This window comes from Echeneis naucrates, chromosome 13 (assembly GCF_900963305.1).
Source record: "Echeneis naucrates chromosome 13, fEcheNa1.1, whole genome shotgun sequence".
NCBI classification, from domain to species: domain Eukaryota; kingdom Metazoa; phylum Chordata; class Actinopteri; order Carangiformes; family Echeneidae; genus Echeneis; species Echeneis naucrates.
The window spans coordinates 8,899,040-8,912,512 of record NC_042523.1 but is presented as its reverse complement, the minus strand read 5'-3'; the positions used below and the strand labels follow the sequence as shown (position 1 = coordinate 8,912,512).

General features: G+C 42.4%; 3 protein-coding genes across 3 annotated transcripts; all 3 read right to left on the bottom strand.

Annotated features, from left to right (window-relative positions):
- Positions 1–278: 278 nt before the first annotated feature.
- Positions 279–1,214, bottom strand: LOC115053086 (odorant receptor 131-2-like). Its single transcript, XM_029517652.1, has one exon. It carries the CDS (start codon positions 1,212–1,214, stop codon positions 279–281), a length of 936 nt encoding a protein of 311 aa, XP_029373512.1.
- A 1,481-nt stretch (positions 1,215–2,695) lies between these two features.
- Positions 2,696–3,619, bottom strand: LOC115053624 (odorant receptor 131-2-like). Its single transcript, XM_029518482.1, has one exon. The coding sequence runs from the start codon at positions 3,617–3,619 to the stop codon at positions 2,696–2,698; it is 924 nt and encodes a 307-aa protein (XP_029374342.1).
- A 7,931-nt stretch (positions 3,620–11,550) lies between these two features.
- On the bottom strand, positions 11,551–12,486 carry LOC115053084 (odorant receptor 131-2-like). Its single transcript, XM_029517650.1, has one exon. It carries the CDS (start codon positions 12,484–12,486, stop codon positions 11,551–11,553), a length of 936 nt encoding a protein of 311 aa, XP_029373510.1.
- Positions 12,487–13,473: the final 987 nt, after the last annotated feature.

Below are 13,473 nucleotides of genomic sequence, written 5' to 3'. Positions count from 1 at the left end.
AAGCGAGATATGAATTCAGTTTTCCTCTTTTTCTAATGCTCTATAGCTCCTTATAAAAGGAGACCATCAGTCTTGACCTTCTCATACTGTATAATGCAGATCTGGACAACATGCTCCATTTTCTAACACTAACACCATGCTACAAGACGTATATAATCTTTATAAGAGAGATACTTTGAAGCCCCTTACACATATTAAAATGCTTTCCGGGACACGATTTGTCAAGCCGTGTTTGTGATAGAAGAACAAATGAATGCAAGAGGTGTGACAGTAACATTTCAATTAATATTTCTTTTAAACAACCCGAAGGAGGCATAGTACTTCAGTGCATGAAAGAAAACTTCATCTCTGAGGCCATAAATGAGAGGACTCAGACATCTGGGTGCAAGATAAAACATGATATAGTTAAAATACCTGATGTTATAGAATAAAATAAAACTAATCTGTAACAAAGCAGCTTCTATTAATGGACATAACAGCTGGATGAGACAGAGCAGCAGCTGGAAACCATGAAGAGCCACTGTCCTGAGCCCTTTCCTTGATGACTGCTTATCCTCTCCTGATGCAGCTTTGGCCACTTTCATTATTTTAACATAGGAAAAAACAAGTATGATGCACATGATCAAAAACTGTAATTGATATATAGCTGACCTCAAATATTGCTGCCATAAATAAATCATAAATATTTCCATAGAACATAACTGATATTGGTTGTAAAATTTTAGGGATGCAGATCCAAAGAAGGTGGAGAGAATAACAACACAGGGCACAGAGCTGAGAGCATGAATGATGAGGATACAGTTAATAGTATTACGTGTGGAGCAGAGCTCTCCATGACGCAGCGGCATACAAACAGCCACATAACGCTCCAGAGTCATTGCTGTCAGAGTCACTGGTGTAACAGTAGCATATACAAGTAGCACGGCACAGATAATGACACACAACCAAACCTGAATGGTAATAAGAAATTGCGTGAAAATGACAAGGATATTAGATAAGAATAATAACAAACTATCTGACAGTAATGTAACAGCAAATAAAATATAACGTGTGGTTGTGTAGAAACACTCTTTTTGAAAAAATGTGATGATGAGCAACAAGTTGATGTAAAGAAAAACTGCCACCAGGATCTGCACTATAAGAATTACCTGGCTATCCTTCTGTACCTCCAGATAAATAAGCAAATAACTATCCAGTGAATTGTTATCTGCCATATATCTGTTGTTTAACCCACAAAAGTTTCAGCCACTGCAAAAACTAGTCAGAAATTCATATTAAAAGAAAACTCATTGGGTTCTTCATACAAAGCAATTTCTGTCTTCTTCTTTGGTTACATGATAGTAGATAGTAAAGAGCAGGTTCCCTAATCCTGCATTGTTTCCAGTGAGTAATGTTGCTCACTGAGCTCTCTGCAGTCTGATGATAGAAGACTGTGCATGAAGGTGACTTTAAAGGCTAGAACATCCCAAAATAGCACCAAATCCTCACAGTGTGCTCCTTGAACTTTGCTTCCATGAAGTCATAGAAAGTTATCGTGAACACAGTGGCAATCCATTGTGAGTTGCCATCTTGTTTTTTTTTCTCCCCCCCTCCCTCTTTTCCCTCTTAGACGCTGTGCTCCTTAGATTTTACTCCAATTGAGTCATAGAAAGTTTTCCACCTTTTGCTTTGACAATGAACTCTGTGGATGTGTTTTATGTGTGTGGCAGCTGTGCTGCATTTTGGTTTTCATTTCAGACCCAGACATGTCTTTTTAATAAAGATGACAGAAATGCTTATATAGACTTTTATTATGATCTGTCCCATAAATCAATGGGACATTTTCTTTATGCAGCCAGTGATATCACCTTCTGATGATCAATAGATAAAATGTAAGTTTAAAGCACTTCTGCACTGGTTTCACTTTTTAGGCCCTCAGTTTACATCCGTTTATGTCCAATCTAATCTCCAACCTGTTTTTCCCAACATTGCTGTTGTCAATATATCAGACACTCACATGTAGATGTGAAATGGATAAAATGCAAATGGATTGTAACGTTTTTGATGTTTTTGGAAAAAAAACGGATGAGATATATAATTTGTATAATTTTTTGGGGGGTCAAATCCAGATTGTAAGCAGATGTAAACTGTGCAACGCTGAAATGTATGCACCCAAATATATCTACCCAAGTTAAAGTAGTGGAAGGCAACTTTGCCAAATACTACAAAAATTTTTGTTTATTTTAATTTTTTTCTATAACTGTTGGCTTTTGCTGAACAATAACAATTTTAAGTAAAAAAATTAAATTAAATAAATAAAAAACAAGAAGTGGGACTGTGTGGAGTTCTCCCCGTGCCTGTGTGAGTTTCCTCCCACCGTCCAAAGACATCATGTTTGGGTTAATTGGTGGCTCTAAATTGTCCGTAGGTCTGAGTGTGAGTGTGAGTAGTTGTTGGTCTCTGTCTCAGTGTGTTGGCCCTGTGATGGACTGCTGACCTGTCCAGGGTGAACCCGCCCTCACCCAGAGTGAGCTGGGACCGACTCCAGCACCCCTGCGACCCAAAAATTGATAAACAGTAGAAGATGAATGAATATATATAATGCATCAACAAGTTAACAGTCACCTCAAACAAACATTGAGTCACAGCCATGGTAACAATAACCGCATTAAAAAAGAAAACAAAATCCTTACATAAAAGCTGAATATAGAAATGCTCAAATATTTCTCCTAAAAAAACCACAAAAGACATTTTTTTTCAGTGCATGAGAAAATGTTTCATCCCATAGGCCATAAACGAGAGGACTGAGGCATTTTGGTGCAAGGTTAAACATGATGTAGTTAATATATCTGACATCAATAAACAGCTTCACATTAATTGCAAAAATGGCAGCTTCTATGAAGGGACACCACAGCCGGATGAGACAGAGCAGCAGCTGGAAACCATGAAGAGCCACTGTCCTGAGCCCTTTCCTTGATGACCGTTTATCCTTTCCTGATGCAGCTTTGGCCACTTTCATTATTTTAACATAGCAAAAAACAATGATGATGCACATGATCAAGAAGAAAATCTGATAAACAGCCGACCTTAAATTATCCTGCCATCTGAACAAAATGAATATCTCCACAGAACATAACTGATATTTGGTGTAAAATTTTAGGGATGCAGATCCAAAGAAAGTGGAGAAAATAAAAATAGAGGGCACAGAGCTGAGAGCATGAATGATGAGGATACAGTTAATAGTATTACGTGTGGAGCAGAGCTCTCCATGACGCAGCGGCATACAAACAGCCACATAACGCTCCAGAGTCATTGCTGTCAGAGTCACTGGTGTAACAGTAGTATACACAATTAACACAAAACAGATAATGACACACAACCAAACTTGAAAGGTAAGGTTAAAAAACACCAAGATGAGCAGGATATCAGACACAACCAATAGGAAGCTATCTGACAGTAAATTAACAGCAAATAAGATGTAACGCGTGGTTGTGTAAAAGGACTCATTTTTAAAAAACATTGAAATGAGCAACAAGTTGATGCAGAGAAAAACCATCACCAGCATCTGGACGATCAGGACACGGTCATTGATCTGCCGCAGTAACACCTTACCACCAACCAAGGAAGCGTTGTCTTTCATCACTAAATACAGTTTCTGCAGCTCTGCCAAAACTAAGTCACTCTTGTCATTATTTTGCAGGTTAAAAAAATTCCTTTGATTCTTTTCACACAATAGCAAAAGTTATGATAAACCTTCCCTGCCTGGCTACGACAATGATTCAGCAGCAAAGCAAATGTCGAGGTCTTCGCAGTGCTGTGAGATATGCCTGTGCATAGAGACTTTATAAAAGCAAATACAATACAGAGTGAGAGCTATGAGGCTTTGCCCTCGTCACTGCCCTCAGGGGTAATCTGTTCAAGTCAAACATCAAATGCCTCAAAGGGGTTTCTCATGAAGGATGAGTCAAGTTGTGAGATACCAATTGTGGACTACATTGGACTAAGACAGACTTGATGTCCAAACCACGATATTAGAGGAGGCAACTGGAATTTTCCTTGTCACAAGCTCATCATATGTTCGACAGATTCCTCAGACACAGCAAACACTCATGTCTCCCATAAACAACATTCACAACGTGAATATTTGCTGTCAAACTCCATCATTTTTAAACGAAACAAATATCACAAGCAAGTCTCTGTTAAGCAGGGTCCTGTCACTTCTCATACCTTGTGCCTTTTAACATTCATCTCCTACCGCTTATCCATTTATGGGTCACAGGGGAGCTGGAGCCAATCCCAGCTCACACTGAGTGAGGGCGGGGTCACCCTCCACAGGTCAGCAGTCCATCACAGGGTCAACACACAGAGACAGAGACCAACAACCACTCACACTCACACTCAGAACTACGGACAATTTAGAGTGACCAACTGCCCTAAACCTGACGCCTTTGGATGGTGGGAGGAAACTCACACAGGCACGGGGAGAACATGCTAACTCCACACAGAAAGGCCCCAGGCCGGGAACCGAACCCCCAACCTTCAGCATCTGAAAATTTGATTAAATCAAAGCTGGTTCATCTTACTGCTGTCATCAACATTCACCAGTGTTCACTCATATTCTCAGTATCATGTGTATGTGTCTGTGTATATGAATATCCTGAAGGATTTATACATTTGAGCCTTTACGAAAAATGTTCATCGCATTGGTGGTTGCAGATGTTCAGCAAAAGTTCATGGACTTAGAAATAAGATGGCAAGGCAGTGTACTGGCAAATTAATGGACAATATCTTGGTAGCTATCACTGTTTCAGCTGGCCTGCAGAGTTATAGATGTTTTTATGCTGAAACTCCATCAACCTCAATCACACCAAGCACTTCGCCGTGACCTCACATACAACACATACAACACACTATTATTACAAAAAGAAGAAAATTAATCATTTATCTAATCTGTCAGTTCTTTTCTTTTAAACAAGACAAAGGAGGCATAGAATTTCAGTGCTTTAAAGAACACCCCATCACTGAAGACATAAATGAGAGGATTGAGAGGTGGAAGATAAAAGATTAAATCATCAAAGCACTGTGTGTTTTCGAATAATCTAAAAACTAGTCTGAAGAGTAGCAGCCAAAACCATAAAGAGCCACTCTCCATCATGCGTTATTCAGGTGGGTATGAATAGGCTACTTTCACTGTAGACTGACTGAAATGAATTCAAAGAAATAACCACCAATACTGACGTTACTTATATTTATATTTTGTATTTCATTTACACTCTTTCCCCCAACTCAGTTTTCTTTCTTTGTAGTTTGTTGCAATTAAATCAAACTATCAAGAAAATACAAACTGCATACGCACGCACACACACACACAACACAACTCTTAATCCCCCCAGTTCAAACATTTACCTTTATTATTTGTGTTTATCCAGTTTAAAATTGTAAATAGGGCTCAACAGTGTCCATGTAAAACAGTCTAAGTGTCTGACATTAAGAACATAGCATTTAGTGTGATGCACAGCAGCTTCTGTGATTGCACACCACAGCTGAATGAGACACAGCAGCAACATGTGACAACTCTCTGTGACAGAGAATTAAATGATATGTATTTTCCATCTAAAGCCATGAATGTGCTGCAATGCAGTATGTTTGAAAGCTTTGTCACTTCTGGCTGCCGTGCAGCTCAGTGAATATCATAACTCATTCCAATGTCATGTAGAGTTTGATACTGACCAGTCAATTGTCACTGATACAGTGCTGTTGTGGGACCCAGAGGCCAACTGGCTCACTATCTGAGCAGCAGCTCTTTGAGACCTATTCAACATCTACAGTTGTCGTAGGAAAATGCAGCATTCACTTGGAATGTGCTGAACTTTTAATCCGTCAAATATTTCTTTTGAGCAACCCAAAGGACGCGTAATATTTCAGGGCTTGAAAAAAAACTTCATCCCTGAGTCCATATATGAGAGGACTCAGACATCTGGGTGCAAGATAAAACAGCAAAAAATTCAAGTACCTGGCAATTTCAAACTAACCAACATCAATCTGTAGTATAGCAACTTCTATGAAGGGACACCACAGCTGGATGAGACAGAGCAGCAGCTGGAAACCATGAAGAGCCACTGTCCTGAGCCCTTTCCTTGATGACTGCTTATCCTCTCCTGATGCAGCTTTGGCCACCTTCATTATTTTAATATAGGAGAATACAATGATGATCACCATAATCAAAAACTGAACTTGATATATGCCTGACCTGAGGTTATGCTGCCATATGTAAAGCATGAAGATTTCCACTGAACAGAACTGATACTGTCTGTAAAAGCTCAGCGACGCAGATACAAAGAAGGCTGACAGAATAAGAATGCCTGGTACAGAGCTGATAGCATGGATGAGGAGAATAATGTTTACAGTGTTTTGTGTGGAGCAATTTGATTGCTGCAGCCTAAATGTAGGCATTGCCTTGGCAGTCAGTCATCTATAGCCGGATCTCTGTCTCACTGAAGATTAGACTACTTGCAGATTGTGGAATCCCATGTTAGGTTTAGTCATGAAACTGTAGTATTACAATATTGTATTAAATATATAGGATTTACAATTTCATATATGTTTAGTGAAGAACTTTGGACTCTGCTTAGTGCTGCTGATAATTTCAGTATCCCAAATACATTAATTCTTGCACCTAACCTCTACCACAGCTCACCTCGGTATTTCAAGGTTTCAAGTATTTTCTTAATTTTGAACATAATAGTTGTGGTCCAATAGTTAGACAACATGGTTTCAGCTGCATTCAAGCATGGAGATTATGACATGTATTTGTGTTTTAACTACAAACTTGGACTGGGCCGGTTCTGAAGACAACCAGAGTGACATTGTGGCAGGTGATGTTAATCGAAAGTCTGCAGAACCACCAGAGTCACCAAACAGTGTTAGTCCTGCAAGATCTGATGATAAGGAGCTACCTGGGAAGGTAATTACTGCTTGTGTATGTCATTGTGAGAGGAGGCTTATGTTTTGCTGATGTAATGTTTCATTTGCTGTTTTCAGATATTTTCCAGTGCAGTACCCAGGATCCTTTGCAGCAGTCAAAGAGTTTATCTTCTGTAACTGTTCTGTAAATTTCAGTAAACTATGCACTCATTATGTCACACCGTGGTGAGGTTGTCTTGTCTGGGCTCACTGTGTCTCTTCATTTCCTGTTTTATTTTGAAATGACTAACTCTCCTCTCGTTTCATAACACTTGCCCTTCCTCATGTCTCCTGTGTGCCCTCATGATAATTGGACTCACTCATTGCCCTAGCCATCCGGACGGACAACCGGATGAAAGAGCTCCGCCAACATCGAGAACAGCGACCGTCGTCGGGGAGGTACCGACGTTTTCAGGGACAGGATATCCCGGCGGCCCAGGGTTCAACCTCGGAAAGACCGGCGGAGGAGTCCGAACCCATGCAATTTGGCAGGGCACGTTTGACACCCGAGGAACGGCAGCGACGACAGCAGGAGGGCAGATGCTTCTACTGCGGGGAGTCCAGCCACCTCATTGCTGCGTGTCCCACTAAAGGGATCAAACGGGTGAGTTCTCCCGCAGTTCAGGGCCGCGTCTCACGCATCCTCACAGCAGCGAGGGTTTCGCACCATGACATTAACACGAATCTTAAAGTACTCATAGATTCAGGGATTGATGAGAGCCTGATGGACTGGGGGCTGGCAGCCAAATTGGGGCTCAATTCCGAGGTGTTGGCCAACCCCATTAGAGCTCGTGCCCTTAACGACAAGGAACTATTCACGATAACCCATGTCACTGAAACCCTTAAACTACACATTCACGGACATCAAGAGCACATGCAGTTTTTTCTCTGCCACTCCCCATCACAGAAACTAATCCTGGGCCACCCCTGGTTGTGCACCCATAACCCCCACATTAACTGGAAGACCGGAAAGGTCATAGGGTGGGGGGAGGAATGTGTGGAGCACACCAAGTGTATCCAGAAATCGACCTGATCCCCAGTTCCAGCATCCCCAAGGGCCGCCTTTACTCGGTCTCCGGGCCATAGAAAGCAGCCATGTAAGAATACATTGAGACCTCACTGAAGGCGGGGCTGATCCGCCCCTCTTCGTCAGCCGCTGGAGCTGGATTCTTCTTTGTGGCAAAAAAGGATGGTTCCCTAAGGCCATGCATTGATTACAGCCCCCTCAATGACATCACAATAAAGAGCCGTTACCCGTTACCTCTCATGTCCTCCGTTTTCGACCAACTCCAACAGGCCAAAATATTCACCAAATTAGACCTCCGAAACGCCTATCACCTTGTAAGAATCAGGGAGGGGGACGAATGGAAGACTGGGTTCAACACTCCGAGCGGCCACTATGAATACCTGGTCATGCCCTTCGGACTCACTAATGCACCGGCAGTATTTCAGGCCTTGATCAATGATGTGCTCAGGGACTTCCTCGACCAATTTGTGTACGTCTATTTAGATGATATTCTTATCTACTCTCCAGATATAGACTCCCACAGACAGCATGTAACCGCAGTCCTTCAGTGACTATTAACTCACAAGTTATATGTTAAGGCTGAAAAAAGCGAGTTCCATGCCGACACCATCTCCTTCCTGGGCTTCATCGTAGCCCCTGGGAGAGTACAGATGGATCCGGCTAAAATTAGCGCTGTGACCAACTGGCCCACACCTGATAGCAGCAAGAAAGTTCAGCAGTTCCTCGGGTTTGCTAACTTTTACAGGCGGTTCATCAGAGGCTTCAGCGCCATAGCGGCCCCTCTGCACGCACTAACCTCGTCAAAAGTACAGTTCTCCTGGTCTCCAGAGGCAGAGACGGCCTTCCACACCCTGAAGTCCCGCTTTACCACAGCTCCCATTCTCACGATGCCGGACCCCAGACGACAGTTCACAGTAGAGGTTGATGCCTCCAATGAGGGAATCGGGGCCGTTCTCTCACAACGGTCCGAGCAGGATGGGAAGATGCACCCATGCGCCTTCCTATCTCGAAGGTTGTCTAAAGCAGAGCGCAACTATGACGTCGGCAACCGGGAGCTGCTAGCGGTCAAGGTGGCCCTGGAGGAGTGGAGACACTGGTTGGAGGGAGCCGAACAGCCATTCATTGTCTGGACGGATCACAAAAACCTGGAATATATACGCAAGGCCAAGAGACTGAATTCCCGTCAGGCCAGGTGGGCGCTCTTCTTTAACCGCTTCTCCTTCTCCATCTCTTACAGGCCAGGGTCCCGGAACATTAAGCCTGACGCCTTGTCACGCCTCTACGACCCTGAGCCGGTTGCCAACGAACCCGAGCCTATCCTGCCACTGACCTGTGTGGTTGGAGCGGTGACTTGGCAGATAGAAAATGAGGTTAAACAAGCTAATGGTGAGGCTCCGTCACCTAGTGGGTGCCCCGAGAATCGATTGTTTGTCCCGGTCAACCTACGCCTACAGGTGATTCATTGGGCCCACTCCTCGCTGCTTTCCTGTCATCCGGGAGTCCGGCGGACGATATTCGCCATCTCCCGGAGGTTCTGGTGGCCAGCCATGGAATCGGATGTTCGGGAGTACATCGAGGCGTGCCCGGTCTGTGTCAGGAATATGGTGTCTTCCAGGTCACAAATGGGACTGCTGCATTGTCCATCCCTTCCAGACCTTGGTCGGATATCTCTCTGGACTTCGCCACAGGGCTCCCGGTCTCACGAGGTAACACCACTGTCCTCACGGTGGTGGATAGATTTTCCAAAATGACCAGATTCATTGCTATGCCGAAGCTGCCTTCAGCCAAGGAGACGGCTGAAATAATGATTAACCAAGTGTTCAAGATTCATGGCTTTCCCAAGGACATTGTTTCAGACCGGGAGCCCCAGTTTGTGTCACGGTTCTGGAAGGAATTCTGCCGACTCATCGGAGCCAAAGCCAGCCTGACCTCAGGCTATCATCCGGAGGCCAATGGCCAGACCAAACGCCTCAACCAGCAGCTGGAAACCGGCCTCCGATGCCTAGTGTCCCAGAACCCCTCGACATGGAGAAACCACCTGGTCCGGGTCGAGTACGCCCACAACTCCCTACCCACCTCTGCCACAGGATTCTCCCTCTTTAAGTGTGTTTATGGGTATGACCCACCTGTTTTTTCTGCCCAGGAACCTGAAGTAACGGTCCCCTCTGCCCACGCCCTTATCCGCCGCTGCCGACGCATCTGGGCAGCGGCTCGCCAGGCGTTGATCCGCCAAGGAGATCGCACCAAGAAAGCGCCGGATCGCAAACGACGACCCGCACCCGCTTACCAGTCAGGTCAGAGAGTATGGCTATCTGCCAAGAACTTACACCTTCGGGTCCCCTCCAAAAAATTGGCTCCATGTTTTGTGGGCCCCTTCCCCATTGTTTGTCATTTCTATGCCAGAGTTAGCCCTTTTTCCCCATAGCCTTTTATTCTTTCCTCTGCATGAGTGACTTTTTGTTTGTAAATTCTTTGGATAGATTAATGTTCATAGCTTTTGTGTTTTCCTCGTTAAGAGTGATTTTGAGTTTTAATAACGTTTTCATAGAATTACCTTGATCCTCCGCTTAGTAGCGTGAGTGAGTTTCTCTTGTTTATTAGTCAGGTTTTTCCTCCCTACGGAGTGTTTTTTGTTTTCCCCCTTTTTCCTTGTGACATCCCTTTAAGTTAATGTTTCATAGCCCTGTTTCCTTTTTTCACTTGGGTCTGAGATCATTGCTGCCAAGAATAAAGTCTGTGTCTTACAAAGCCTCTGCATCTGAGTCCTATCTGAGTCCTGGCCTGACACATTAACAGTGGTGAAATGTTTCTGAATACCATTTTGAAAGATAAGGGGCGTTTTAAATATGAATTATTATTAAATAATTAAATAACTTCAACTTTTATTTATTATTTATTTATTTTGCTTCTCTCCAGACATTTCCCAGCAATTGCTTAAATTCTGATATTAATTCACAACAAATGCATTCTTATAAACATAAATAATCATTTTCAGGTGCAAGCATTTCTCCTTGAATGTTTTTATACTCAGCAGATTATCATAAAGCTGTCCTATGTGTTCAGCTCAAAAATGTTTCAAACACCTTCGACTGACTAAGAATACACCTTAACTAACGAAGAGAAAGGAGACAAAAGTTAAATTAAGAGGTAATGAATCAATCCTGTCCATTTTGAGAACAGTAGAAAAAAAAATATCAAAAGCAGAAGTTTGTTTGTTGGGCCTTCATGCCTTTATTTGATCATAATGACAATTATGTCAAAAAAGGTCTGAATCTTATATTGATTTTAAAGAAAGCTAAATTATGTCCAGACAAATAAGCGAGATATGAATTCAGTTTTCCTCTTTTTCTAATGCTCTATAGCTCCTTATAAAAGGAGACCATCAGTCTTGACCTTCTCATACTGTATAATGCAGATCTGGACAACATGCTCCATTTTCTAACACTAACACCATGCTACAAGACGTATATAATCTTTATAAGAGAGATACTTTGAAGCCCCTTACACATATGAAATGCTTTCCGGGACACTGTGTTTGTGATAGAAGAACAAATGAATGCAAGAGGTGTGACAGTAACATTTCAAGTATTATTTCTTTTAAACAACCCGAAGGAGGCATAGTACTTCAGTGCATGAAAGAAAACTTCATCTCTGAGGCCGTAAATGAGAGGACTCAGACATCTGGGTGCAAGATAAAACATGATATAGTTAAAATACCTGATGTTATAGAATAAAGTGAAATTAATATGAAACAATGCAGTTTCTATGAAGGGACACCACAGCTGGATGAGACAGAGCAGCAGCTGGAAACCATGAAGAGCCACTGTCCTGAGCCCTTTCCTTGATGACTGCTTATCCTCTCCTGATGCAGCTTTGGCCACTTTCATTATTTTCACATAGCAAAAAACAAGTATGATGCACATGATCAAAAACTGTAATTGATATATACCTGACCTCAGATGGTCCTGCCATAAATAAATCATAAATATTTCCACTGAACAGATGTGATATTGGTTGTAAAATTTTAGGGATGCAGATCCAAAGAAAGTGGAGAAAATAAAAATAGAGGGCACAGAGCTGAGAGCATGAATGATGAGGATACAGTTAATAGTATTACGTGTGGAGCAGAGCTCTCCATGACGCAGCGGCATACAAACAGCCACATAACGCTCCAGAGTCATTGCTGTCAGAGTCACTGGTGTGACTGTAAGATAAAGAAGTACCACAACACAGAAAATTACACACAACCAAACCTGAATGGTAATAAGAAATTGCGTGAAAATGACAAGGATATTAGATAAGAATAATAACAAACTATCTGACAGTAATGTAACAGCAAATAAAATATAACGTGTGGTTGTGTAGAAACACTCTTTTTGAAAAAATGTCATGATGAGCAACAAGTTGATGTAAAGAAAAACTGCCACCAGGATCTGCACTATGATAATTACCTTGCTGTCCATCTGCACCTCCAGATAAATAAGCAAATAACTATCCAGTGAATTGTTATCTGCCATATATCTGTTGTTTAACCCACAAAAGTTTCAGCCACTGCAAAAACTAGTCAGAAATTCCTATTAAAAGAAAACTCATTGGGTTCTTCATACAAAGCAATTTCTGTCTTCTTCTTTGGTTACATGATAGTAGATAGTAAAGAGCAGGTTCCCTAATCCTGCATTGTGTTCCAGTGAGTAATGTTGCTCACTGAGCTCTCTGCAGTCTGATGATAGAAGACTGTGCATGAAGGTGACTTTAAAGGCTAGAACATCCCAAAATAGCACCCAGTCCTCAGACAGTGCTCCTTGAACTTTATTTCAAATAGGTCATAGAAAGTTATCTACCTCTAGCTGTGACCAGCAACCCAGAGGACATCGATTATGATGTAACTTCTTAGTTTGTGAACTTCTGCTTTGAGGGCTTGAGTTGCCATCTTGTTTGTTTGTTTGTTTGTTTTTATTAACCAGAAGAAACCATATTTAGAGGAGATGCTTGAGCTGAGGAGGGAGGCCCTAAAATCTCCATCTCTTTTTATACAGTATACCCTTCCTCTTCCACTGTTGTCGTCATTGGATGGGGCACTACAAATTTAGATATGATAAATGTGGTGAAATGTGATGGCAAACTCTAGTTTCTGTGGTATGAAACATGGGTGGGACTGACATGTGAGAGAAAAGACAAAGAAGCAGATCCAGGAAGGTACAGCAAAGTGCCTGAAAAGTAGGGATTTTTCCTAGTTCTACCTCAGGGGAGGGCAGTGACCATGCTGGCAAGCTATGACATGAACATCAGCTCCACAAGTTAGACAGGAGAGCAGAGTCAGAGTCGGTCTGGCCCTTTGGGTCTTTTACAGGTTAACTCACACGATAATGGAAACAGCCGCTCATCACTCTGCATGTTTGTTACTAAAGAACCAAGTTATTATTTAGTGACTTGACCAATCCTACGTTGCTTTCCTTTCACCAGGGTGCGAACTACAGGGAAGACAGGGGCGTCTCTAAAATATT

What these genes read in the sequence shown, in the direction of transcription:
- LOC115053086 (XM_029517652.1), bottom strand. Translation starts at nt 1,214, where the DNA reads ATGGCAGATAACAATTCACTGGATAGTTATTTGCTTATTTATCTGGAG.
- LOC115053624 (XM_029518482.1), bottom strand. Translation starts at nt 3,619, where the DNA reads ATGAAAGACAACGCTTCCTTGGTTGGTGGTAAGGTGTTACTGCGGCAG.
- LOC115053084 (XM_029517650.1), bottom strand. Translation starts at nt 12,486, where the DNA reads ATGGCAGATAACAATTCACTGGATAGTTATTTGCTTATTTATCTGGAG.